The sequence below is a fragment of the Cyphomyrmex costatus genome, unplaced genomic scaffold (genome assembly GCF_001594065.2).
Source record: "Cyphomyrmex costatus isolate MS0001 unplaced genomic scaffold, Ccosl1.0 scaffold102, whole genome shotgun sequence".
Lineage (NCBI taxonomy): Eukaryota > Metazoa > Arthropoda > Insecta > Hymenoptera > Formicidae > Cyphomyrmex > Cyphomyrmex costatus.
The window spans coordinates 720,249-748,081 of record NW_017274977.1 but is presented as its reverse complement, the minus strand read 5'-3'; the positions used below and the strand labels follow the sequence as shown (position 1 = coordinate 748,081).

At 35.2% G+C, this 27,833-nt stretch overlaps 1 protein-coding gene across 11 annotated transcripts in view; it reads left to right on the top strand.

The window, feature by feature from the left end:
• tmod (tropomodulin) overlaps positions 1–27,833 on the top strand; it is a 66,699-nt gene that overhangs the window by 7,620 nt on the left and 31,246 nt on the right. Inside the window, exons 1-2 of one of the 11 annotated variants that reach the window (XM_018539319.1) lie at positions 13,259–13,334; positions 13,754–13,881. The exons of 8 other annotated variants lie outside the window; for them this stretch is intronic. In XM_018539319.1, the coding sequence (XP_018394821.1) occupies positions 13,774–13,881 (108 nt within the window). In that variant the 5' untranslated portion in view covers positions 13,259–13,334; positions 13,754–13,773. Of the gene's footprint in view, positions 1–13,258; positions 13,335–13,657; positions 13,882–27,833 lie in introns of those variants that run through there. 2 more of the 11 variants (XM_018539309.1, XM_018539301.1) reach the window with 2 other exon arrangements.

The following is a 27,833-nucleotide window of genomic DNA, read 5'->3' as shown; positions in this document are numbered from 1 at the left end:
GCTTAAATAGATTGTTAAAATGCAAAAACTTTTAAGTACTTTAGCAAAATATTCTTTTCATGTACTTGATGAATGATGTTCGATCCTTTCTAATTTTTTGTGTCACGATAATGATTAATACCGTAAGAATGTGTAATTCGTTTAGGGAAAACGTTTACGAGAAAAGGCCGCGAGATTATCTGGATATTACTCGACGAAGATAAGAATGAAGGAGATGAGAAAACGCGCCGCGCGAGTTCGAGCACTCTTGGCACGCTCAGCGGGGCAAAAATTCCTCCTCGCCTTGGGTCATCCGACCTTGCGTCTGTGAGGCCGTGAGGTGACGGCATTACAGTCTGCAATTAACGGCGCCGATAAAATTCTAGGCATCCACGCTATCCGGGTTCGGAAGGAAGTGCAAAGGCGCGTCGTTCGCGTTCTCCGTCGCGCGATCAAAACGCAATCATCTTCTGCGAAATTGTTACGAATGAGTTATATATGTACCACAATACTGGACATGAAGGACAACTTCGACGTGTATCTCTTTTGAGTCGAGGATGCTAAAAGCGCCGCTGCCGAACGTTTTCATATCGTGACGCCACGACGCCAGGATCTATTTATCGAGTTCGCCCGATGCACTATGCAGCTGACACCTCGTTTTCTCGCGTTTGCAACTGACGTGAGTGCTTCCGAAAATATTTCACTCGGTCGACTCATCGAGCCGACGACCGTCGTTGTTCGGTCTTTAGCGCATTGGCTTTTCGACGTATTGCACTTAAGGGAATTCTAAAGCCGTCTGTTTTATTTTTCGAATAGGATAATTTAGATAGGATAATATAGAAAATTTCAAATCGATTAAAAGACTGAGGCCGCATAGTGTATTCGATCAAACGTACAAAACATGTACTCTGTTAGTGAAATTTATTGATTTAATTATCATTTTTTTATTTAATAAATATTTACTGTAAGTAAATGTTTACTTAGTACTATTCAAATATACATATTAAGATTTAGTTTTTTTGTCAGTATATCAGTGTATAGATTACATGAACAAGCAATGTTGAATTGTTACTCTAGAAAAAAATGTTTGTTCCACGAATCAAAATTTTGTTGTAACAACAGAAATTTGATTAAAATATGCTGAACAAAATTATAATTCTTCGTTAACTAAATTGTTTAGTTAGTGCAAACGAATATTTTTGTTATTTACGAAACAGAGAAATTATTTTATAAAAACAATTAAATTTGTTGTCATATATATACACTGAGAAAAAGATTGGCGGAATATGGTATAGCATTTTTAATTGGTTACTGCAGTCAATTAAAAATGCTGTGCCGTATTTTACCATTTAAATTACTGCAGCAGCCAATCTTTCCTTTCAGTATACACAAATATTTGGCTGTTAAAAATGCTTCAATTAAACAGTTTTACTAAAGGTACTAAATTTTTTCCTAGCATAGAATTAGGTTTAGATGCCTACTGTGAAAGATTAATTAGAAAATTTGTACATACGAGTACGTCAATAGTGCGTCAATGACACATAAATCGTATATGTGTAGGTTCTACTGAATCGATAAAACAGATCACTTTAAGATCCCTTTAAATCTTAGCGAGTGCGTCGCTTATGTGCGACGATGATATACCGGCGGATATCAACGCGAACTCCGTTCCGGGTGCAACAGGTCGAAATGAAACAATTTGTCGAATCTGCAATCACCTCGTCGAATTTATAAATAATCCATGACGTAGGTACATTTGGCGAACGACGTCAGAGTTACACCGCTAGCGAGCACGTTGCACACATGTGCAGACGTTATAAATTAATTTTATACCTTATGACTGATATATTTTTAAAGCACACTCTCGACGCTCGAAAAGTAACAGCGTGGGTTGGCGACGATCGCGCGAAAGGAGGATGTTAAGTTTTTGGCTATTTTCCGATCAAAATGAAAACATTTCTAGTCAAACAAATGTTCATCGTAGGGAAACATTAGAAACGTGGAAGAAATCAGGAATTTGGATGGTTCAAACAATATTATTTTCAAATCTATATATCTACTTACATAACTAAATTTTTAGATATTTTAGCAAAACTATTCTTTCCGTGTATGATTTGTATATCTCGAAAATTTTGGCCGAGAAACAAAATTAAAACTTAAATCCGCCTTTCTGATTTGATCCTTTTAGACTTTTTATTAATCAGAATTTTAGTTTTCTTAAATAAAATTGTAGTAATTTTAACCAGTCCTAATTTTCAATCAGAATTTTAATTGGTCTAACGTTTTTTCCTCATCGCGCGAACCGTCTTCTGCAAGTTTTTTTTAATTTGTCATGATCGAAGTGTCTCTCTGAAATGTGTCGGCTTTTAACTCGAGTTCTAATAGAGATATTAGATTTTCAAGTTTATTGAAGGATACTTTAGGAGCGCTCGCGAAAAAGGGCGGATTCGTTGAACCCGCCTGTCGTATAGAGAAGAGTAATTCTGAATGAAACGCGCCACTTGGCAAAGAGCGTAACGATGCAACACGCGCTAAACGGATTCGTGTACGAACAGAGTTGCTACGCTGCGACATAACGTGACACCAAGAACGTAACGCCAAGAATCAAGTTAACTCGTTCCGCTCGTGCGTCCAGCTTTCATGAATACTTCGTGTAAAGCATAATGTCTCTTCGTAACTTATTACATCATTCATATTTAGAGATCTAACTTCATCTACCAATTAGTCAAACATTATTCACATGAGAATTACGATAGCAATAATGAAGTCTTGAAATTTTCACCTCCAATTCACGAATCACTCTTGACACTTTGATTTTCTGAATATTAACACTTATTTTTCTTGAAGTCTCTTCTTCTTAAAAATCGCAAAATATAAATCTTTAAGTGGATTCTCTAATTTGAGAACAAATTTAACCAAACAAGGCAAGTGAGAGTACAGCGCGATTACAAAATATAACATAAAATAAATAACAAAATATAGTAAGAAAAAACATAAAATTTTATAATAATAATAAATTATTATTATAAAATAATAAAAATCCTTTTCCTCTGGATTATATGAATACATGACATCAATAATTGAAGTTGATGTCATCCTGTAAAAAATTATATTTTCGTTGTATTAACCGTGCTGTACTTTCATTTGCCTTGGGTTAATTTTATTTCCTTTTATTCCTTATCTATCCTTTTTCCTTCTTTTTCTTTTTTAATGTGAATTTCTGATTCCAGAAATCATAATATCATGAAATCTTGATGTCACGTGTACTAAATTTGCTGCAGATGTCCAATATAAAATCAAATATCTACACTGTGAAAAAAACTAAATGTTAATAAATATTTGTTTGAATAGTTCTAAGTAAAATTGATACAAAAATCATTAACAATTAATTTTATTATGATATTTTGATTAATGTCAGAAACACACACACATCATTAATTTGATTTAATTATCATTTTTTATCGAGTAAATATTGATTTACTATAAGTAAATGTTTACTATTCAAAAAAGTATTATTAATATTTAGTAATTTTGTTTATGTATCCTTTTACCTTCCTTTTACCAAAAGTTATCGGTCTGATAAAATCCACGAAAGTCGTATGAATGTCGTTCAACTTACTGCATCGACTGTTATATTAGCGTATCATCGTCCGTCGGCAATACGTTCCTTTCAATCCTGTGAACGGACATTTGGCAGTTGTGTCGACAAACCTGCTTTTCGGCGAGACAGGTTTGCCGAATATTTTCTGGCAGTGAGATAAATCGACGGTGATAGACCTTCCGCGCGTTTCAACGACTTTCTGTCGGTGAATTCGCGGCCATTCGCATCACCGATCGAGAGTCAGAGATCATGCGGAATTACGCGCACGTCAAGTCTCGTCCAGAAGCAATTTCGTGTCGTGTAACGAATGAGTGCGCGTTCCGGCTTCCGTCTCGCTTTCTAGTCGATGCCTACGGCGTTTCAATTAGCGAGGGCACAGGCACTGCGCCGGTCGGGTCGGTCGTCCCGATCTCGAAATAGATTGAGTTCTCGCCCGTCTCGCCTGTCCACGGATCACCCCGCGATGCTGACCCTTTGCTGCTCGTTTTCACGCCCGTGCGATTATCCCGCCGTGGCTTTGTCGTGCCATTCGACAGCGTGATTTCGAGCGAGCTTTGGGCAAGCTTCAACCATTCGTGAACCTTTACCCTTACAATGCCGAACTCGGCGTACCCAGGGGACGCGAATAACATCCAGTCGATCGAGCTATACTGATGATTTTCGAAGCGACTTCGAAAGGAACGGGCATTTCTTGTAGTCTAAATAAAAAGTCACTATTACACGGAAAGAAGGGTTTTGCTAAAGCATCTAAAAATTTAGCTAGATACAGTTTTGAAAATAATTTTGTTATACCATCAAAATAATTATGGTAATAATAGGATGTTAATGATGTTAAAGCTGATTGCTAGAATGTCAACATTTTTTCAATTTTTGTATTATATTTTCACAGGATAAATTTTAAGAGAAAATTCCACGTAGGATTTAAAACATATCTTAAGTAATGCTTGTGATGAACTTATGATAAATTTGTGGATATATATGAACTTTTGAAAACTTGAAAAACAAGTACACAGTAATTATTACTTCCGTACAGTTTTCCGTGTGTACGGAGAATAATTGAGAAGTTAGGCGGAATAAAGGTATAATTCTATTTAGACGGTATAATTCTATTTTTTCGGAGATTAGTGCAAATAAACAAAGAATTAATGTTGCTTACATTAAAACATGAACTCATTCGATTGTTTTATCATAGTGAAAATGATATAATCTACGAAAAAAGAGCTTCGACTTGGACTATTGTTTCGTACGTCTATATGGAGGTATGGTAGAGGTTGTTTTTGTTGTGTAGGAAGTAGGGGTGTGCGCGGCGGGCACCCGAAAAAGCGGGTCGGATCGGGTCGGTCCCGAATGTTCGGGTACCCGAATTTCGGGATCCGTCCGATCCGAAATTCTTGATTCGGGACCCGAAACTATTCGAGACCCGAAACTCTACTCGGGAATAAAGATTTATCTTTAAGAATATTTTTTTTTGCAAATTCTTTATAGATACGTAAGAGAATTTCAAAGTGAAAAGAAAATTTTTCATTTTTTCAGTTTGTAGTTTTTTTTTATATGTAAAAATTTCTAAACTTACAAAAACTTAAAAAATATAGTAAAGCTAGTAATTCTAATCGGGTAATTTCTATTTCGTTGTTATCTTTCTAAAGACTCATTTTCACTATTTGCATGCGTCAAGTTATTACTATCATCTGTCTCTGTCTCTTCCCATTAATATAAGATGTACTCTATAGAACTATGTTCACATAGTTTCTATGTAAATACAATTCTATATACATGTTGATACAACGCTGCTTATAAATATTACCAATCAAAGACTACAGAACTGATTCATGACATATCGTATAATATTATTCAATAGGTTGGAAACTATATCATTACGAGTACATATCATATAGAGTGATTAAATTAATTGTGAAATTAAAAAATGTCTTATATTAGTGAGGAAGAGAGGGATGAAGATAATAATAAGTCGACGCATTCAAACAGTGAAAATGTATCTTTAGAAAGGCAACGACGAAATAAAAGTTTCGTTCGGCAGCATTTTATAAAAATAAGTCAACATAAATTGAAATGTTCTATTTGTGATCAAGAATTTCAAACAAAATGTAGTAATACGAGTTGCCTTTCACGATATTTAACTTCGAAACATAATGAAAGAATAATTACAAGTTCGATGATGGAACAGCAGCCACACGAAGTAAATTAATACCAAAAAACGTTGAAAAATTATGTTTCCTACACTTCAATTTAAAATAAATCTGTTTTGAACTAAATAATCCTTAATTTTTTTATGAAATACAAAGTATCTGGCATAATTGATTGGAACCAATTTGGTTTTCCATGAAATATGTTGATATTGTTTTATATTTAATTACGACACATATGAAAACGTTTCCAAACTTAAATATTTAAATATGAAAGATAATCGTGATTGACTCGTATGATTTTTAAAATCATAGAAAGTGTAAAGCCTAATCGAGTCTTGAAAACTGGATGTTAATGTTTATTTTATTATGTGAATTTATATACTGTGTATGTAGTCCCCCCTCGCGACGCTGATAGATTTTCAGCCTTGACGCATACATATTCACTACCACAGTAATATCACTTAGTTAAATTGAGAATCAATTTAACCAATTTTTTGATGCCTATAGCATCATATTAGATCTTAATAATATGTTGAAAGACATATATTAAAATTTAATATTAAAGTAATAATTTAAACTTAGAGAAGCTGAGATTGTGAAGAATATTACGAGTTGGCGTTTCGTCCCGGCTTCCACTACTGGACTCATCAGTAAGATAATGTAGTGGGAGCCCCTACCTTAGACGCCTGGGAAGATGTTAGAAAGAAGTTCTATATAAACAATCACTCATGTAATCAAGCACTTGCGAGAAATGGCATGAGTAACTATAGACCTCTGTTGGCTAGTCGACGAAGTGATATTCTTCACATTGTTCTTAATATTATTAAAGCGCATTTTTCAGGCCGCGCGATATATAAATATAAAGCCTAATCGAGTCTTGAAAACTGGATGTTAATGTTTATTTTATTATGTGAATTTATATACTGTGTATGTTAAATATTTAAGATTATTCAGAAAAATTTGGTCCCGAATCGAATATCGAGTTCCACATTTCCAAATAGAGTTTCGGGTCTCGAATAGTTTCGGATCCTGAATCAAGAATTTCGGGATAGACGGGTCCCGAAATTCGGATACCTGAACATTCAGGACCCGCCCGACCCGACCCGAGGCTCGGGTACCCACATACCCCTAGTAGGAAAGAGTCATTCAGAAATAGCAAAGTGTGTTCTGTGTTTGCGGCAAAAGAAATTACTGGAAAGATTCTCATAAGCCATCCCCTTCAAATTTTCATCACTCGTACAATGCTTTACAAAACTTTAATGATATTACGTCGTACACATATTTCTATGTTATCAGTGTAATTATATTAACAAAAATGGAGTATTAATCTGACGATTTTGTTTTAAACAATTCGATACCGACTTATAGCTAGATTTTATGAAAAAAGGTAAAAATTGCATGCAACATATTGTTCAGTCAATTGTCGAATTGTTAAAAATTGTCGTAGAATAACGAAACCAATTCCATTAAAAAGTTGAAGTTTTCAGATTTTCAACGCGTTTTGGCCAATTTTTGTATGACAATTCGTTCAAAAGTTATTATATTTTTTGTTTGATTTCTATAATATTCCGAAAAAAAGGGCTAAATGCATTTTTTAAATTATAAATAACTTTTTAAACATTGATCATAATAGAGAAATATTATACATGTAACTTCTCAAAGACATTACATAAATGTACAACTAATACTATTCCCATTTGTTGTGTAATAAAAAAATAGAAATTTATTTTAATTTTTATCAAAATCAAGATTTTGTAATTAGGCCTTTATTCCATCCATTCCCTCAATTTTATAGCATAGCCGATGTTGGCTAAATAACTCGTGAAAAAAAAAAATCGAATTCATGACAACGATAATTAAAACTCGAGACGGTATAATTGAACGGCGCAATTAGTCAATGGCAATTTTTTATTATCGCAGCTGTTCGGTGCTTCATTTGGGAATGAAACTATTTCGTTTGACAGAACTGCGACAGACGGGAAAATTGAAAGAAAAATCAATATATTGTCAAATCAATAATTCTTGCCCGCTGAGGTTAACAAACTTGTCGCACCAATTCTACGGACAAGAAATTAATTAAAATATACCCGGAGAGGTTATTAACATTACGTTAGTTTGTGCACATGTCGAAAAGTACTGCATCGTCTCATTAAACAATTGTTTATGCGAATAATTACATAATTTAATTCGGACTAATTAGATCTTGAGATACGAGAAATATGGATTTTACCAGGACAAGCGCAATCTCAGAAAATCCAAGATTGTATTTTTATTGTCTCACGTATTTAAAATAAAAGAATATATTTTCCTGTTTGTAAATTTTTCAAGTAGCGTCCTAACAATATTTTTCACTCGTTTAGACGTGAAAGATCTAGGAGGAAAATTTACAAAAGATAAACAAAATAATATCATCAAATAATGTAAATATATTATTTATGTTATTAATAAAGTTAACTCATTACTTTTTTTCTTTCAACACAAAATTCTTAATTAAGGTATATACATTTTTTTAAGGAATGTACTTTTGTGTCTCACGTCCGTCTAAGGACTGTCAACGACTTCTCTACGTGATCGATGACATTCCGTGAGAAACAGTCAGGCAGAATCGAGGGCCGATTGAGGAAGGTCCGCGTTCTCCTCTGAAGATCCACGATTTTCCTTGTTGTAACGGTAGAGAAAACACTCGAACTCATCGTATGTTGTCACTGACGTAAGGCAACGGAAGGGAGGAGCGGACTTAAAAATAACGCTACTTGAAGCAATCGCGTCGGTGGAAAATTTTCTCTCTTGATTTCGAGATATAGAACAGTACTCGATTTGTGATGAGTTCCGTCCGCTGCTTCAAGATGAGAATGGTTCACAGGACGCTAAAAAATACGTATTATAAAATAAGCGAAATTTTGTTTAAAAAAAAACTCTTTTAACTTCAACGTTTCAATTTTAATATATCTGTGATGTTTTTGACAGATTTTAAATTAAAATTAACGTTTTAATGTTTTTTATATTTAAGTGTATAGTTTATTTTCTTGTTTTTAAATTTTGTTTCTTTTGAGGACCTATTTACTATCAATCACTATATTATTATAATCAGAAGTGCAAAATATTACAGTAAGAATTATTGTAAACGTTGTCTTATTGTAACATATTTCCATATCGATATATTTTACTAGAATTTTTATCGTCTATTTTTTCGCTTTTTGCTGATGTCACAATCTGAGATTATAATGATGAGTGAATAGGAGTCTTATTTTTAACATAATTATTCGTTGTGGAAAATTTGTATTGTGAAAAGATTTCGAATTGATGTTAAATAAATAGAAAAAACGATTTTACTAAAATATCTAAAAATTAAACTAGATACAAAAGAGAGAGTGAAAAATAATTTTGTTAAATTTTATTAAATCTTACATATAATTATTTTGATGATCTAACAAAATTATTTTTAGGTCTCTGTTTAGTTAAATTTTAAGGTACAATGAAAGAATAATTTTGCTGAATTGTTTAAAAATAATTTTATTAGGCTATCAAAATTATTATATATAGAATATAATCAGCAATGTTGTAAAAGTTTTGACATTGTTGCAACCAGCTTGAGCGTCCTACAAAATTATTTTAATGGTCTAACAAAATTGATATTTTCCAATTTGAATCTAGCTAAATTTTTAAACAGTTTATTAAAATTATTTTTTCCATATATTATACTTTAATAAAACCGTTCTTTGGTGTAGATGATGAAAATTTCCATACGAAGCAAGCTTGCGCAAATTGCAAATTGATTTGATATCATGAACAAAGGCTAACACAATTAGCAGTGCAAATTGTCTTGCACGAGCAAGTATTACTCTGCGCTGATAATAACATTTTATCGTCTAACGGTGGAGCCGCAACCACATCAGCAGTATCAAACGGTACATTCGAATCGTTTGTTATTTGCGTTCATCCTGGAGTGATTAATTATATTCTGTAATTAGTGTCGCATTCTCTGGATTGTTCCCCTGTTCTCCCGTTGCTCGAAAAGCTAGACTCAGTCAACGAGAGTGATGTGTGCCGCAATCAGCTTCGAAAACGCACCACTCTCTTCAATGTAGCGATTCCTTTCATAATTCGGCGCGCACGAATTTTCGCGAATACGTTTAATCGCAACCGTACGTATTCTTTGTGAAAAGAAAACTCCTCCAAAATTAGATTCACCACGCGGAAGCATGATTTCAGACCGCACATCTATTTTTAGCTTTAACAGATGAGTCGATCAATTGCACGTGTCACAACGAGAATATCCTCCGGGTAATTTGCGGCTTTAATTTCGTACTTTCGGTTCGCGGATCTTCATATGCAATTGCAAACCTTCGTAATTTAACGCATGCAGTTTCGATAATTTCTGTCCGTTTTCATCTTCCCGCGGAAATGTAAATGTCTATTCGAGCGGTAATTATGCGCAAATTGACGGTCAACTTTAATTACGCTTCGTGAAAACATGATTCTCGCAAAAGAAACGTTTGAAAGCTTGATATGTTAATATGTTTTGCAGGATATATAAAAGTAGATTTAATCAAATATAATTTTCGTTATTAAGTGAAAATCGATCGCGAGAAGTACCGCTTAATATAATTAAGCAGAGAGGGCCATGTTTGGTCAAAGCGGGTCTTGGTGTCTAATAATAATTTTATGTGAATTTTACAACTTTCAATTTCGAAATTTCCTACCTCGATCGATTGCAACGCAAATGTTAAAAAGTGATCGCTCGTGTTTTGACCTTTCTACCAATTTTATTATTTCCAGTTTAACTGCACTCTAATTATTATTTGTCGGTCTTGAAACACAGTTCTAAACTGAAGCTCGATTATGTAATATCACAAATTAAATTGATAGTTAATTTTTCAGATAGTCAATTTGTACTGTGATGCTAACGAGTATCTTTAAAACACATATACTATAAAGAATTTATTGCTATAAATAATTTTTGTTATCTCTGAAAATAACTTAGATAAAGTTTAATTTCTCCAAGAGGAAGTTGCTTCCGAGGATCTGAGATTTAAGAATATTTAAGAACATGAATTAAAAATATGTTAATTAGAATGTTATTTCACAAACGTGAAAATTTACTCTACGTTCCTAAAGCAGTCCATATTCGTTTTATACTCGCATCGCGTAACAGCACAGTGCGGAGAATATAATTCAATTCTTTCAACGCAAAAAAGTAAACCTTGTCAAAGGCAGAATTGCTTGTTTTCGCTCGCGATTGTTGTCCGACGTTTCAACGCATATTGAAACTGGAAAATTCGCACGGACGATTATCAGGCAATCGAAGTGCGAAATTAGCTCTTTAATTGCGCAGGTGATATCCCTGCGGCACCGAAGAGGGACGTTTAATCTCGGTCGCATAAATTATTTTCTCAAATAGAATCGATCAATTTAACTTTCACGTTATGCACGTCTGGTCTCTAAATGTGAGAGAAATTTACATAATATACCAGTGTCCGAATGCTATTTCTATTGATTTAATTATACATCTTCTCTGCGAAGTATAAAATACAGAAGAAAGCGCCATAGGAATATAGAAATATATGATTCGTGTTATTTTTTTTTATTAATTTTATAACAATCTTGTTTCTATTGGTATTAATTGCATTATTAAGTAATCAGCCGTTTATATTGCCATATTTAAGTAATCAGGTCGAAGGCTTTTCTGGCAGCCCGACGACTGAAGGTAAAATCGGGCACAGTGTCTTCTTTGTTCTAGCGATACGAGCTTGGCAAGCTTTTGCACCATCTGACGGTTCTTCCGGAAGAGTTTTCGCACGGATAGCTTTTAAGCTTCATATGCGAAAGCTTTCAAATGGTATCGCCATCTACCTATAACATAGAGAACAGATTGCTGTATTATAAATATAATTCAATAGCTGCGGAACAAAATATTCTTCACTTATCATTTCTATTGATTGTAATTGTTAATCGAAATTTTATAGATTCTATAAAGGAGATTATAATTTTACTTTTTATGGTATTAAATATGATTAACATGATTAATCTACGTTTCTTTATTAATTGTAGATTTTTATATTTAGATACCTCTTTATCTAATTTTTAAGCAATGAATTAAAGATTGTTTTACATTATTTCAAGATTTTTTAGTGCCCGTACAGATATAGTAAGTGTCGTAATATGTGAAGTTACATCAATTTCAGGCGTGTTAGCGTTAGAGCGTATAAATCATATCTAGACTTTTAATCACAACTTAAATTGTGTAATATTAATAATATTCAATTATATCATTAATTATGTTATTGATAATGTTAATCATGCAACATTAACTATTATTTCTATAAATTGGGATTAAATAACAATTAACGTATAATATTTTACATTTTCTAATTTTATTTTTGTCTATTTTATTTTGTCTATCGATCTACTGTATAATAATAAATTAATTTATATAATTAATTTATATATAATAATAAATTTAAATAGTAGCAACGCAAATATAAATATAAAATCTATTATTTGCAACTTTGTGTAAAGGTAATCGGGATGCCTTTACATGAATATGTTTCGTTAAAGCATTATGCATTATTACTATATGTATATATCTTATCTATTTCAATCCATTCTATATCTGATTATAGTTTCATAGAATAGACCATGATTAACGACAGTTTCTAATATCTATATATATTCAACTCCACGCGGGTTTGCTACGTCATTAATGCTTCGTTTCCAATGCACGGAGTTTACGTAGACTTCAGAGGCAGCGAGAAACAAATTGTATGTAGCATAGGCACGAGACGTGTTTGAAACTGCTACACTTTAAAATTAGTTTGTGTTGCTCAGTGACTTTGCGCAACATAAAGCTCTTCCTGAATTTATTGAAGATAATTAATCCGAAGAAACATACGCGAGAAGTTATCTATAAATCTTTGTCCTTTAATTAATATGCGGGAATTAATTCCATCACACGATGAGAAATCGCGCCAAAAATTAGTTATTAATTATTATTATTCTTTTTTCTTTAATTACAGTTCCATCATTTAGTATCATTGACCGATAACTGCTAAAAATTCAAGTATTTGAAGATTCAATAATTGAAGCAATTAATTCGAATTTAAAAAAAATGAAATTTTTCTTAATCTCGTTGATGATGACACGAGGGGTATTAACTTCAAGAGTCGGAGGATCGCGGGGGAAAGAATCTCCCCGAAGTGCGAAAGGATTGAGCCTTGACGTCGCGACGCTCATCTCGCCCTATGCGCTTTTAACCGCGTGTTGTCGTCGCGACGGGTGGCAGCCTAATTATATGTGTTTCTCCGTATTTCTGGAAGCGGTCCGCGGATGGGGCGCGGTGCGATCCGCTCGCGGTACAGCGGGGACTTGTTTCCCAGCTTCAGTCGTGCGTGGTCCACCTCGAATCGCGCGCATATCTCGCAGTTGTTCCACAAGTGTTGTACAAGGCGACTCTCAGTCCTACCCCTAGTACCGGTATCATCGAAGATCTCTCTCGTCCTCGCAGTCTCGTAGCATCCATTCGCCCATGAAGCGGGCGCGCGGATATCGAAAGAGCGAGATGGCTCGAATCGATCCTCGGCTTTATTGACTAAATACTTTCACTGCAAGTACTTTCCCTGTTTTTGTTTGAAGATATAATTTGGTTCCTATTGATAAACCGTCTATCGTAATTCTATTAAAAATTTTCAAAAATATTGTAATATTTTTGCAGTAGACATAAAAGACATTTTTTTCTAATATTGCCGATTAGTATTAAAAAACTAATTATTAGTAAGAAAATATAAATGTTATGCTGACATTTCGAATTAAATAATTCAAATGTGTGAATTTGAAGAATTTAATTTTAAATCACAATTTCTTTTTGTGTACCATTATTTCTTGATAATTAATATCTAAGAGGCTACGATTATGTATAAACTTGCAGAATCTTTTCTGACGTAACGAAGAGACGTTATCAAAAGGATTCTTTTAAAAGTGCCTACGGTGTGGAGAATTTAAATAGAGTGACGTTTAATTTGTACGAAAGGAGATATAGCGACGAGAAGCATGGCGACTACGGAGATCTTCCAGGATTGGGATTCTCCTTACGAGAATCTCAACGCACTGAGGACCTCTACCAGAAAAACTACAACAAAAACTACCACCAGGATAGAGGTAAGATTCAAAAGGGTTGATCAAATTTCGTGCGTTTAATGAATTTGAAGTGCTCTACATGTTCTATTGACTTTTAAATATCTAGATAGAATATTCTTTATTCTTTAAAATATATTCTTTATTTTTTCACATTTTTAAATTTATTTGTCAATTTATTTGTAATTTAAATGTACATTTATTAAATTATTTTCTGAATTTTTTTACGTTTATCAATTTATGGTCTTTAAATCTTTATGTCGCTTAGAATCCCCTCAAAGATTCTAAATTTTCAAATCTGAAATCAAACTAATTTAAAATGTAAAAAATTTAATCAGATTCAAAATTCTTGGGTATCGCTACTACCCTTGTGTCGCAATTGAACACAAAAACAACTGCTGGAATTAAATCTAGCTATTCTGCCAGAATCCGTCGCGCATTTTTGCTTTTGCATACATCATACTAATCGTGTATCTCCACGCCTGTCAAGCAGATCATAAACATATGAAGGGTTAGATATAGAATGTTGCGACGCGGGAAACTCGTGGATTCGCGTCAGAGGATTAGACCGGGAATGGGTGGAAAAGCCAAGAAAGTGTCCTTTTTCTTGGCGCGCGTTTAGGTCGAGTGTACAAAGTAGCTGCTGCCGCATGCGATTACTCATCGGGAGTGGTTTACGATTTTCCGGCTGTTTATCTGTGAATCAGATCCGCAAAGCAATGGCGGCCTTGCGTCCTGGCAACCGTTCTGTAAACGCGCGGAAAACACTGCACTTTAAGATACAGTCGTATTTTCAACAAAAGTCGCGAATTTTATGTATAAAATAAATTTATTTTAATATATGCTTATTGATCTAATAACTTTAAGTCGTTAAATCTTAAATTCGTGTTATTTAGTTATTTAATTATTAGAATTGAGAAAAAAATTAGGAGCGCTAACCTAAATTTTTAACAACTTTTCTGAGTTAAAAAAATTCGAAAAATTGTTATTGCATTAATTTATATATTATCTGATATTACAGAATGAATGTACTCTCTAAATTCTTTTAGAGTAGAATCTCACTTTTAAAGATTGAAAATTATGAACCACATTTTTTCAAAACTGGCTCAATTTTCAATCTTTAAGGGTGAGATTTTACTCTTTAAAGTGACACTCGCTCTAAAAATGTTAGAGAGTATAATATATATAATACAATATAATGAGTACAAAATAAAGAGCGAAAATTGAGCGTCTTGAAAAAGAGTGGCTCAATTTTCAATCTTTAAGAGCGGGATTTTATTTTTCTGAGTGACAACCGATTACTCTAAAAGTTTCAGAGATATTACTTACACAACATAACGAGTGCAAGATAAATAAGCAGTCGAATTTCCGACCTTGTTAGCGCCACTTTTGCACTGACAACGACGTGCGACACGCTACAGCGTGCGCGACACCAGCCGCGTGTGGTATGTTGGCATTGAAATCTCGGAACCGATAGATGCATCCGGTTAGGACACCGTAAAAATACGCTCGATATAAATAGGGGCTAATGTGACGCTAAACAAAAGTAGCGCGCGTAAGATACGGGAGGGCTGCGTCGCGTTAAACGGGCATTTTTTCGTTACCTATAAAAATAATACGCTGTCTTTTTTTGTGTCGCGGCTGCAGCAGTTGGCCGGGTGCCAGAGACGGCGGAATAAAAATCGCAATGAAAAAAGATTATTACGCAATTCGCGATGATTTGATATCACACGCGTCTGTTCCCGGATTTATGTTGCTGATCGAACCGCATTCCTCACGTTTCCTCAAGTCGAAGAGGGTATGGGCCGTTTATTCGTAAGTTGAATCGATAATTGAAAATGTCGCGTTCAGCTGCCATTTTCCCGACCCGTCCAACTTTGTTGAAATATTTGCGAAATGCGAAGTTCAAGTCGAATAAAGTTACTTCGGCGTCAAAAACAATTTAGCTTTAAATTCGCGAAACTTGGACTATCGCTAATCACCTGCGTGTGCTCTATAAATTTCCTCGATGTAATAATATTCGCGAATTCTATAACTGTCGATCCATTCGGCTCTTCTTAGGAGCAACAATGTGTTTGCGTTTTGGCGTATCGACACCTGGCTCCGGTTTCTTTGGCGGTGATCAAACGGACCGCGTGGCCTTACGCGAAGTCGCGTTTAATCGCGCTTTTCCGCGCATTTTCCGCGATATTTCGGAAACATGGCGTGTTCTCGAAATATCGGACAGCTCGAGATTCGTTCTTGAGATTTCGCCGGGATGCGCGATTTCGCGCGCTTAGTTCCACTTGGCGTTCGCAACGAGTATCAGAGTATCATCTTGTCTTTTGTTATTTATCAAATGTTAAACAAGGATGAAATAATATTTGTGAACGCTGCGAACGCCAAGTGAAACGTACTCTTAAGCCTGATCTACAGTGTGCTCTTTATTTTCTGTTTCCTTTTGCCCGTTGCTTTTTTCTCTTTGTATAATCGTTTCATCAACAATCATGTTTTTTCGCTCTGTGTTTCTGTTTCTTCCGAAGTTCTTCAAATTTATCTTCAGCGACACGACAATAAATGAAGAAAAAGGATAAGAGGTAAAAAGACAAGAATTAAAAAGTGGTAAACAGCAAGAAACAGGAAACAAAGTGCACATTCGGCTCTCTTTAGGAGCAACAGTTAATAGCTCAAACTTTAGGCTGATAAAGTAAACGTATCAGTTAATGATACAATTTATTAGACGAAATAACAAAAAATTTAAACATTAACCTTTTAGTGATATATACGCGACTCGAAATAAATTTATCTTATCAAATCTTTATAAGCAACGAATTAAAATTTAGAGTCGTACATATCATTGAAAGCTTAATAGTTCAAATTATTTATTCCTAACTGTCTATGAATTGGTATATTTACCTTGTTACATTTGCTGTACGGCAAATTTTTCAAGCCTGTTGATTGACTGCAATAAAAAGATACGAGAATCTTCTGCCTTACAATTAAGTATAATATACTTGAAAAATGCGTATTGCACTACAAATAATATTAGCCTTAGATTAGACATTGCATTTATTTACCTTACTCTGTTTGGAAATTCATTGGCTGTGTTTTTGAGACGGACTTGTTGGCCGTGAGTGCGAGATGCGAAACGAAGGACTTTTCGCAAAAGTTTTCGAGAGAACGCCAGCGAGCGGAACGATCGCGACGAGAACTTTTGATCACCCGTGTAAATCGTTGCCAAGATGCGGCAACTTATAAATCATCTGCGTGAGATTTACAACACATGATACAAATTGCGATCTCGCGCTTCGTGTTGGCGCGGCGCGATACACAATGGCTATACTCAAGCCTATATACAATGTGCAATTAAGTGCGCACGCTTGAATACAATGCTAATGATAATTGACGGAACTGTCGGGTAATTTGTGACGGCCGTCTTTCGCAACAATGCCATGATGAAAGTGACTGGAAAAGCGCGTGAGAGCGCCTAGATAAAGTAAGCAGCGCCTAGATATAAGGTTTAGTCCACAACCTTGCTATAAGAGAGTCGTAATGCCGTAAGAAATTGATTAATCATAGTCAAATAGAAAAAAAATAATCGACTGTGATTGGTCAATTTTTCATGTCCTTTTACAGCTTTTTAAAGCAAGGTTGTGGACGAGGCCTTAAAAGACTGTAAGCCATAAAGCCGTAAAGAATTGACCAATAACGGTCGATTACTTTTCTCACATTTGACTGTGGTTGGTCAGTTTTTTACGGTTCATGGCTTCTTAAAGCCAACAAGCTTGTGGAATAGGCCTAATGGGATGTGCGTGTTCATTAGCGCAACAACGACGGCGACCCTTCCGGTTTTGTGCCCTAAGAACAACTCAAATGGCCTTCCGGTTCAACTCGCCTAGAGTGAATTACGAGAACAAGCGTGCCTTTCAGGGGCCGCAGTAAAGACGGATTCTGGCAGTTTACACACGGTAGACCGTGCACACAAATTCCGAATTATTTACGACGGATCTATTAATCCCGGTGCACAAACCTCGGTCGCCCGCCGTCGCTCCTCATCTCGTCTAGTCCGATTCCGGAATGCGTTTGCACTGCGCCTCTCCGACTGCCAGGACGACTCTTCAGCGAGACGTTTTGGACCTCACTGCTAAATCAGAAATCGTAAAACCGAGATTGTTGAGCCGGCGCTCACAATAGAATACGACACGCAATGGGCAGTTTCGGTGTCGTTTACCTCTCGCTCTTTTCGTGGATTTCACACAAAGAGTGACGATCGAGGTAAAGCTCCTTTTACGACAGGTTGTCCGGTTAATAAACTCTGAACTTTTTGTATACCGCGCGATCCAAAATTAGGATCAACTTGTTCCGGGGTATTCCGATTTTCTTTCTCTTTGTTAGACCATTCTAATTATAAGGTCTTTGTACGCCGCTGAAAATAGAATTTGAAAGCTCCGCGGTAAATGAGGGGTTCTCAGGGTTTTTGACCTCGCTCGTGGTCATTATTCTCTCTCGCAGGACAGAAAAAAAAAATGACAAAATACACGTGGATCTGCTACCCTCGTTGTCGAAAAGCGGCCTTGAACTTTGACCGAAACGCAGCAGTCAGATGAATCTTCTCTTCGCCTGGCTCGACTTTGTGGATCCGCAATTCATAAATCATTGCCAATGAAAATATCGATGCTGTCGCGACAATGAAAAATAAAGAAAACCAGATGCTCGCGGTAGTTGGTCGGGAAAACCTTTTACTCGTACATTCGCGAGCGAGCGTGATTTATTCAAAGTGGCTTTCGCGAAATTCCTCTGCGTCTTTCTGTCGCATTTCGCTTTAAGCTCATTTCTCCAAAGTAGTTTGAAAATGCGTGGAATACCTTTCTTGTTTTTTCCTTAGAAATCGAGAATGTTGCGGTTTCTAAGTCACAGAATTTAACTTTGAATCAAGATAATAATGTGATAATTTTAAAATTTTAATAAAAAAAAGTAGAGATACATTATTATAAATTTTTTTCTACATAATGTAAGAAAAATAATAAAGATATATTTTATTAGAATTTTAAAATTATCATATTGTTATCATAAAGATTAATCCAACTGAAAATGTAAATCTTCATAATTTCTCGTAATATCACATTCTAGGAATACGTAAATTGCCGGTATTACGCGAATGCCGCGTGCTAGATGATGACTCTTAAGGAGAGAGAAAGTTTCCACCTTGGATACCCATATTTGACGCGTTATGGCGCAAGTAAATTTTTGCTTAGTGCGTATCGCGGCGTTTTATCTGATCTCTCCGTGTTCTGGAAAGTGTGTTACAAAAATATTGTGATGAACAATTGAATTTAATCATGCGAATGGAGCAGCTTGCTCTTAATTAGAAAAAGAAGCATGCGTAGTCTTATTGTTAGCAGAATGAAAGTAATGCTCAAGATGAACCATTGTATTCATTTCGAAAATTGTCTGACAGTTTAGATTCGCCAGCCCGAAGCGATCGTTGACTTTTCTCTCAGGCAATAAGAAGCGAAGGAGCCCTCTTGTGACGTTTCTTTCGCTTCTTTAATTTTTTTTAAACATTGTTCTATGCATTCGGAGATAATACGGCCAGTAACGATTCTTTTCCTTTCATAAGTAAATCAAGTAAACATTATAATAATCCTTCGTCTGCAAATCGGATCTTATTTCTGCACAAGTTTCTTTGAAATATTATAAAAGAAAGCGAAATACACATCGCTTATTGCTAAGCTATACATTTTTAAACAAATTTTGATTCCTCATTTTTGCTTACGTTTCAATTTTTATTGAATACATGAAAGTTTTAAAACATTCAAATTTAAAAACTATTTGGTGTGTGTGTGTGTGTGTGTGTGTGTGTGTGTGTGTGTGTGTAATAGAGAAAATTCAAAAGTAACTTTAAAGTTTTAACATTTTTTGAAAATCCAGAATGATTAAAAAAAGTTAAGCGCAAAAAAGACCCAAGTTGCGAATGAAGGGTTAAGCAAATACAAGAATTTGTTGAAGACGAATACAGTTAGAATTTACGAAGGCGGTTAGTTTCGTCAGAACTTTTCAACAATTTGTAGAGTCCACACTTGACGACTGCTCTAACGATACTTACGTTTCTTTTACGACTGTATTGCGCGATATTTACGATCGCACCTTGCGTGAATCGTCTTCACGTCCTTAACGAGAAAGCCGTTTCATGAATCGTCTTTAATTAAATCGGTAGTTAACTCACGTTCCGGGTTAATTGTATAGGGGCTGGATTATCGCGTTGCTGCTGTAAATGTTTCCATCAGCCGGCGAGGCTATCTGTCGAATACGTAAATCGCTCGATTATGCATGACGCGGGGGCGGCTTTTATTACTATAACGTACACGTGCACGCCGATCACGCGTACGAAGTGTACAGGGCTGACCTTTTCGTCAGTCATTGCGGAGGTTCCCACGCGTGTGCGGGCGGGCCGTGGTCAGCCGATCGTGACTAAGGGGGCCTTTTAAATGCACGATGGCACGGGATTAGTTTGAAGGGACAAAGACGTTGTGTCTGCGCTGGCAACAGTGCCTTTGTGTGACGCCGTGGATAGGAACTATACGCGAATGGCATCGAGTAAAAGAGCCAATTGTTCTCGAGTTTGATGTACCTTCAGGCGCGCAAACCAACGCCAACGCTTGAATCTTTACTTCTTCAAATTCTTTTGTATTATCCCTGTAAAGATAATTGATATCTCGTCTGCGTTTTTACACTTGCTTATTAGCTAATTACCCATACATGTATACTCTCATATTAATGTATTAAACTTGTATTTTTACCTTAAACATCCACTGTTATTCTTCTCGTTTCAAAATGATTGTATGATTGATCAAGTTCTTCGTACGTTTCTGCGCTTGAGGGGACATCATTTTAAATTGTATGGTGAATAACGATTTCTCTCTCTCTCTCTTTCTTTCTCTTTCTTCTTGAAGAGTGTTTGATATTATTAACAGAAGTTTAAATAAATTTCTGGGGAATGCGAAAGAAATAAGAAATGCTTTACAACTCCAATAACGCCAACAAGTTTGCATCGTGCGGGATTGCACCTCCACCGTACCTGTCAGTTTAACGCCCGCGCCATAAATCGCAAGTGTTCCCAAACAGCGCGGAGATCTATAAACCGTCCCGAAATACGCGCGTGAAACGTTTCCCTCCATTTCCCTCTATCCGTGATCGATTTGCGCGTGCACTCGGGGGCCGGCTTTACGAGTGCACTAAACTTAGGCCGCATTGACAAGCGCGATTATTTACGCATCGTACCCGCAGATATCGCGGGGAAACAATAACGTGCACTGAATATATCCCGTATATCGTAGTCGGCCTGTGTCAGCGGCCTCGACGGTTTCTCATCACCGGTGTTTTTAATCGACCACGCGGCGGGACTGATTACTCTCCATTTGTCGCCGATGGTAATCCCTTCACTCTGATATTTACACGCAGAAAAATATTATTCTTTTGTTTGCTAATAAAAGTGATTACTGAATTTACTTTCTTCCTTTCAAATGTTAGTTATCTTTTAAAAAAGAATATTTTCTTGATAATAATCTTAAAATATACTTCTCATTACAAATTTTAGAAAAGCTTTTAATACGTACTCAAAATAAAAATTTATTTTCTGTTGAAGAGAATATTATATGAAATTGATCGGAGAAGCGATCTTATAGTATAATAAGCAAATTGAATTTAAAATTAATATAAGATGTCAGGCAAGAAAATTTGTCAAATCGAATTTGTTTTAAGATTAATAATCTTGATTGAAGTGTTACATTTTTTATTAGGATTCAGAATATATTTTGAATTTAATGCTTGGATTTGCGAATATGAACTTTTGAAATACTTAAAACAAGTAATTATATTACTTGCGTAAAGTATGTGTTTTTCTGTGTGTAAATGAGTGTAAACTCATGGACATGAGCATTTATTTATTAAATACATATTATTGATTGCATTTAACAGAAAAAAACAGTTTTGTAATTGTTGTAAAATTCTTTAACTCTCAATTACAGCGACCAATTATTTAGACCCAAGATGAAGATTTTTGAACGATTATACAATTCGTACGATTGATATTACAAAGTTTTAAATTGTACATAAAAAAACTTTCTTCTATCTGCAATCGTTACAGAAATTTACTTATATTTTATACTGAAAACAGAACTGTAGAACTTTGGTGAGGTTGAGAATTACATAATATTATTGATTTATGCATTTAGATCCATTGAGGAACTCTGGAGGTAAAAACCAATCATATCAAAAAATATTACAACAGTTGTGCGAAGTTGTTTTTCTGTTGAACACAGTAAATTTTGTATGATTTGTACGCAAATCGAGTTGAATTTATGAAACAATAAAAGTTTGCCAAAAGATTGTCACTGATCGCGTGTCTAATCGATAGAATTAACGAGTTACGGAAGTGTGAATATCACTGATCAAGGTCAACCACGCTCTCGAAATACACTGAATAGTCATTAAACGGTCGAAAATAGAAGACGTGTTCTTCGTAGTTTGTATTTTTATAAAAGCCTAGGACGCGCGACGAGAAACAACGATTCCACTTTTCCGCGAAGCTCGAAGATCGAGGACCCGAGGGAAATTTATTCTGATTGATCTACAGCTCATGTCACGTTTCTCTTGCTATTTCGAGATTTATTCTGGCAAACAAAAGCTCGTCGATCTTCAGGAAAATTATATAGGAGTTTTATCGCAACCGTTTTTTTTAGAACAAAAGATATTCATTCTCGCATTTTAACTCTTCGGTGCTGATGGCCTCTAATGAATCTATTCAAGTATAGATCTCTTTGTAAAAAATTTTTGTTAAACAATTCAATTTTTACGTTACATCTTCAAATTTAAATTGTTCTTATTAAAATATATTTACAATTAGTATTTATTTTTTTATATGAGTTATTTTATTTTGATTTCTTGAAATTAATTATGTACTGCCTTTTTAAATTAGTATATAAATTAAATGAGTTTTATAAACCTAGTGTCAGTAATTATGTTACATATTTTGACGTCAGCTCCAATGATTATAGACAACTTGATTTCTGAATTTTAATTTAAAAAATATTGTCTTTTATTCTGCAAACAATTTTTAAGCTGTTTTCCAGTAAAGTTATTATTTCTTGAAATATTTTTCTCTTAAAAATAGCCAAGGTAACAGACTCCGTTTCAAAGCTGTAAAAAATCATTAAAAATAAAAAAGAATAATTGTCTTGTAGTTAAAAAATTTATTTTACGGCAATCTATAATTGAAGTTTAATAATGTATAATGTATTGCGGTATTTGAACATCTCTCTTTCTCTCTCTCTCTCTCTCTCTCTGTCTGCAAAGATTTCCAAACAACGCAAAAGTTCAAAAGACATGAATTAAGATGTCTGAGAGATTAAAGCGGCCATTAGATGTTTTTACGACACTTTTATGATGATTTCCATATGCTTGTGTAATCTGGGAATAATTTGGATACCACAAATCTGCGATCACGTTGCGCGTTGCGGAATGTTAAATTATATTCACATCTTTACCGCCCACGACACGAAATTCTCATAGCGGCACTTCGGACAATAGCACCTGCTATTATACTGAGCGTATGGGAGTTTTATGAAAAATTCCATAGGAGAGACGCACACATCTCGTCTGCATCTCTATATCTAACGGTTGATATGCAGCCGTGATGAGGTCATCCGGCGAGTCCGTCAGATGATATCATGCCAATCTCAAGCGGCAACGGGTTGTTTACTCGTACGAGGGACCGTCACGGAGATGAAAATGCCGTTCGGACAAGGTAATAAATTTATCAAACGTCAGATGGTATCTTATTGTACTCGCAATAGAGAATGGAGTATTTGTCCGCGTTATCACGTTTCTGCTAAGAAATGCAGTAGATAAAGTCCAAGTTTTGCTCATTATTTATTTATATCTTAATAGAAAAATTCTACTTCATAACTCACGTTCCAAATGAATTATGCATTTTGATAATTTTCCTCAGAAAAGCCCTCTGTATTCCAGAATAAGTATACTTTCTCCATGTCGTAATTCAGTGTTTTGTCGACCGTTTAAGCTGGAATGTGTGCTTAAATTTTTACTTAAAAAATTCTCACGCGATCGTGTAGGATTTAAAAATTATTAGAGCTGTTACTTTTGACAGCTCCGAAACTCGAAGCTTTGAAGCAGTTTACTCTTTCAGTGCGGAATTAACTTGAAAAATTCGAATTCTTTCCAGGCTTCAAAGATTCGAAGCTGTCAAAAAGAACAGACCTAATAATTTGGAATGTTATTTCTGCTGAATTCGTTCAAAGCTTTGAATTTTCAAAATTGTCAAAAGTGGCAGCCGTAATCCAAATCATTCTTGATAATCTGGTAAAAAACGTACATTCTTTGGTACAAGAAGAGGAAGTGCAGACGAGAAATAATTTCCGCTGACATCATCGTCACCTGTAATCCGTCAGCGAGCTGCGTGCTCGAGCGGAAAAAAGCTTGGAAAAACTGGATCCCCCATCTAGGGAAGCGAGGCCCCGGGGGGCCCGAGTGAAAGTCGTTTTGAACGCGGTTGCCATCAGCTCGTAGACTTCGCTACTTGCGTACAATACCACTCTACTCGCTGTGGTACTCTCATCGAGGTTCCAGCATAAAACTCGGTTGTTTAGTAGCACTCCAGCTCCGCGGGCGACTGTCGTCTCGACTCACGTGCCGCTTCTTACCCGCTCGGCTCGGCTCGGCTCGGTTCATCTCAGAGAACGTTATCGCGAATCCAAAGCATCGCAGCCGGTCCCATCGCGAATCTGTGCCGCGTGATTATCTCACATCAGGTTGCTCGGCCCCTTCATATTGCGTAAGTAAGGCTCCATTTGTGGTAATTACCGAGATTCGCCCGACGAGGACAAGTTGCTGCAATGGCGATACGAGCTTTTGCAGTGACAATTAGCCCGATTATATCTACGTGACGAATGCTCTACTTCGTCCAAGGATACCGTCGAGAGTCGAAAGACGATTTAATAATAAAAACTGTACTCAAAAATTAAGATACTTCGAAACTCGCAAAATATGTATTTTCGCTAACTTTATCGCGTATAGCTCTATTCAAGCGGCTTCGATTTCGGTAATGCCGCTGCGATCTATTACGGCCTTAGGCAAATAATGATCATTCGGATAATGCGTGTATTTTGCATGCGGTATTCAGAGAAAATGAGCGAGCGCCACTAATTAACGATTGGCCAATATTTGATCAGCTTGCTGTGCATAACAGTGATGCCTAGGCGCTTCATTATTCTAGTAATTGAAACCGTATAATATCGCGTCCGCTTGATTGTTTTGCCAAACATCTGCGTTCGCTAACCATACACATGCCTCCGGCAAACTGCACTTCTTTTTGTCAAAGTTGATTTAAGCGCTTGATCATGTTGCTCAAAATATTTAATTACCTATAAAGCAGATTCGATGCATGTATTAAATGAAAGTTCGTTTATTCGCTCATGGATTTACTATACTCTTACTTTACGACGATTAAAAACATTTTTCCATCATTTTCTTGAATTTTAAGAGCACATGTTAAAAATATAAAAGTTAAAACCAATTATAATATGTAAAGAATGTTTTCGATGCTCGATCGATTTTGGAATCTGCTTTATTCGAGAGTCATTTCAACAATATCAAGATTCAAAGTTTCCGCTTAACACACACACTTTGATGTGACGTAATCATCCCAATTTAATTGCCTACCACTTTTATAAAAATGAGCATACTGTAAAAATTTTCTTTAACCGCCAAACATTAATTCTACCAGCAATTGAAGTCTTTAAATGCACCATTGATGTTTTGATTGTAAATTTTAATAAGTTTAAATTTGTAAAAAAAAACTAAAATACAGTTTAAGTTTTGTGATAGTAAAAATTCGTTAAAGGTTTGACAAGTATATTAGAATGTTTTCAGATTTTTATATTTTATAATTTGAAAAATAATTTTAACGTTTATAATAATTTATATTAAAATAAAAATTTACTCTGTGTCTTGAAGATTTATTGTTGACGAAAAAGTTCAAATTCATGTTGCCGATGGAAAAGTCAAGGAGGATACTAAATCAATATATATATTTATTAATAAAAAAGTTATAAGAAATAAAAAAGTATTGGAAAGGAGTCGGATATGCCAAAAAAAGCGTTTAAGGATTCAGATAGTCTTAAATACAATTTTAAGTTGTCATAAATCAATCTCAGAGCCGTATTGCCATCATCACGCATAACTCAAAACTTGAAATTAAAAACTATAATGAATATTGGTTTAAGTGTGATAATTGTGTCAGCAGACGGTACAGTAACCGCAGATCGAAAATAATGAATCGATTCCTACGATCACTGACCTACGATATCTCGGTCGAGCGTTTCCGTCGTCGCACGTGCTTGCCGGTGGATTAGTTTAATTTAATAATAACCTGCCTCGGCCCACCAGGGTATTGACGTTGCAAACCGTATTAAAAATTACGATGTTTCGTCGCCATTGTTAATAATTATTGCAGAAGGGTTTTCACCAGGAAGTTGGTCGATGTGCCGTCGATGAATATTTACGCGATACGTCAATCTTCACAGTGGATGGAATCCACAAATGGATACATCTGCGTCACGATCCTGGTTACTTAACTTCGAGAAAACTGACAGTTTTATTGAAACTAAACACGTTGTGTCAAATACAGAATAATCGAACAATTATAACTGAAATGTCATTGCTATTTAGATTGTATCAATGAAGAATATAATAAGAAATAAATGGAGAAAGGCGTGCTGGCAAATCGTTGAAGGAACATATCGGTCGTGAACTTTATATTTGAACTTTATGTTTCGTGATTTATTTCCAGATAAACGCTTAACTGATACTCGCAGGCATATAATTATAGTTTAATCCATTTGAGAGTCCATTTAATTCCCATTCAATTTCGGGCTAATCCTAATTTAATTTCAAATCCCATTCCAATTTAATCCTACTTTTGTATTATATACAGTCACATCCTAATCAAATTTATTTAATTTGATTATGGTACACTACGAAAGATTCGCTATATCTTAATACTGCTCTAAAAATAATTTTGTTAAATTACCGAAATAATTAGGTTAAAGCGGGATAGTTTGAATAGATTGACAGAAATTAAAAATGGTATTATATATATAAAATATTGACATAATAGTGTATGTGTTTTGTATGATTGATTAAATACTCTATGCGACCTCAATTTTTTATACATTAACGATTAACCTATTTAAATTATCCCACTTTACGTAGGTTGATTTACGTAGGTAACAAACTGATTGCTAGCATGTCAAACTTTTTACAGCATTGCTTGAATTACCCATATCTACATTACAAGTATATAATTATTTTGATGGTCCAACAAAATTATTTTCAGATCCGTATCTATCTAAAATTTTAGATACTTCAACAAAATCGTTTTTTTTCATGTTACGCAAAAAAAAAATAATTTGCTTCTCCAACTAGAATTATTGCTGTTTTTTGTATTTGATAAAAAATTATGTATCATACGCATATAATTCTAAATTCTATCTTTGTCTATCTAATCTATGTGATTAGATGCAAAACATATCACAATACTTGTTAGAAATTTATCTATTTTAGCTCATTTTTTCCGTACCTATACTCAATTTTCGTTACAACTGCAAGATCACTTGTTTGGGCAATAATCATGCTTAATCTTAGACCGACGCGCGTGATGTCGATCTAATTACTAACTAGAGTTTCACATCCGCCATTTTGTCACCGACTAATTGAAAAGTTGACACGATAACCCAGATCGGGAAGCCCATATCGATATACTTTCACAATCGCGGGATCTTCGCGTTTTCCGGGATCGTGCGATTTTACTAATTCTCGTCCGAGCGCTTGGCGCAAAGCCAGCGGGAATCTGTTTGTACACATATATAGAGAAGGAGAGAGAGAGAGAGAGAGAGAGAGAGAGAGAGAGAGAGAGAGAG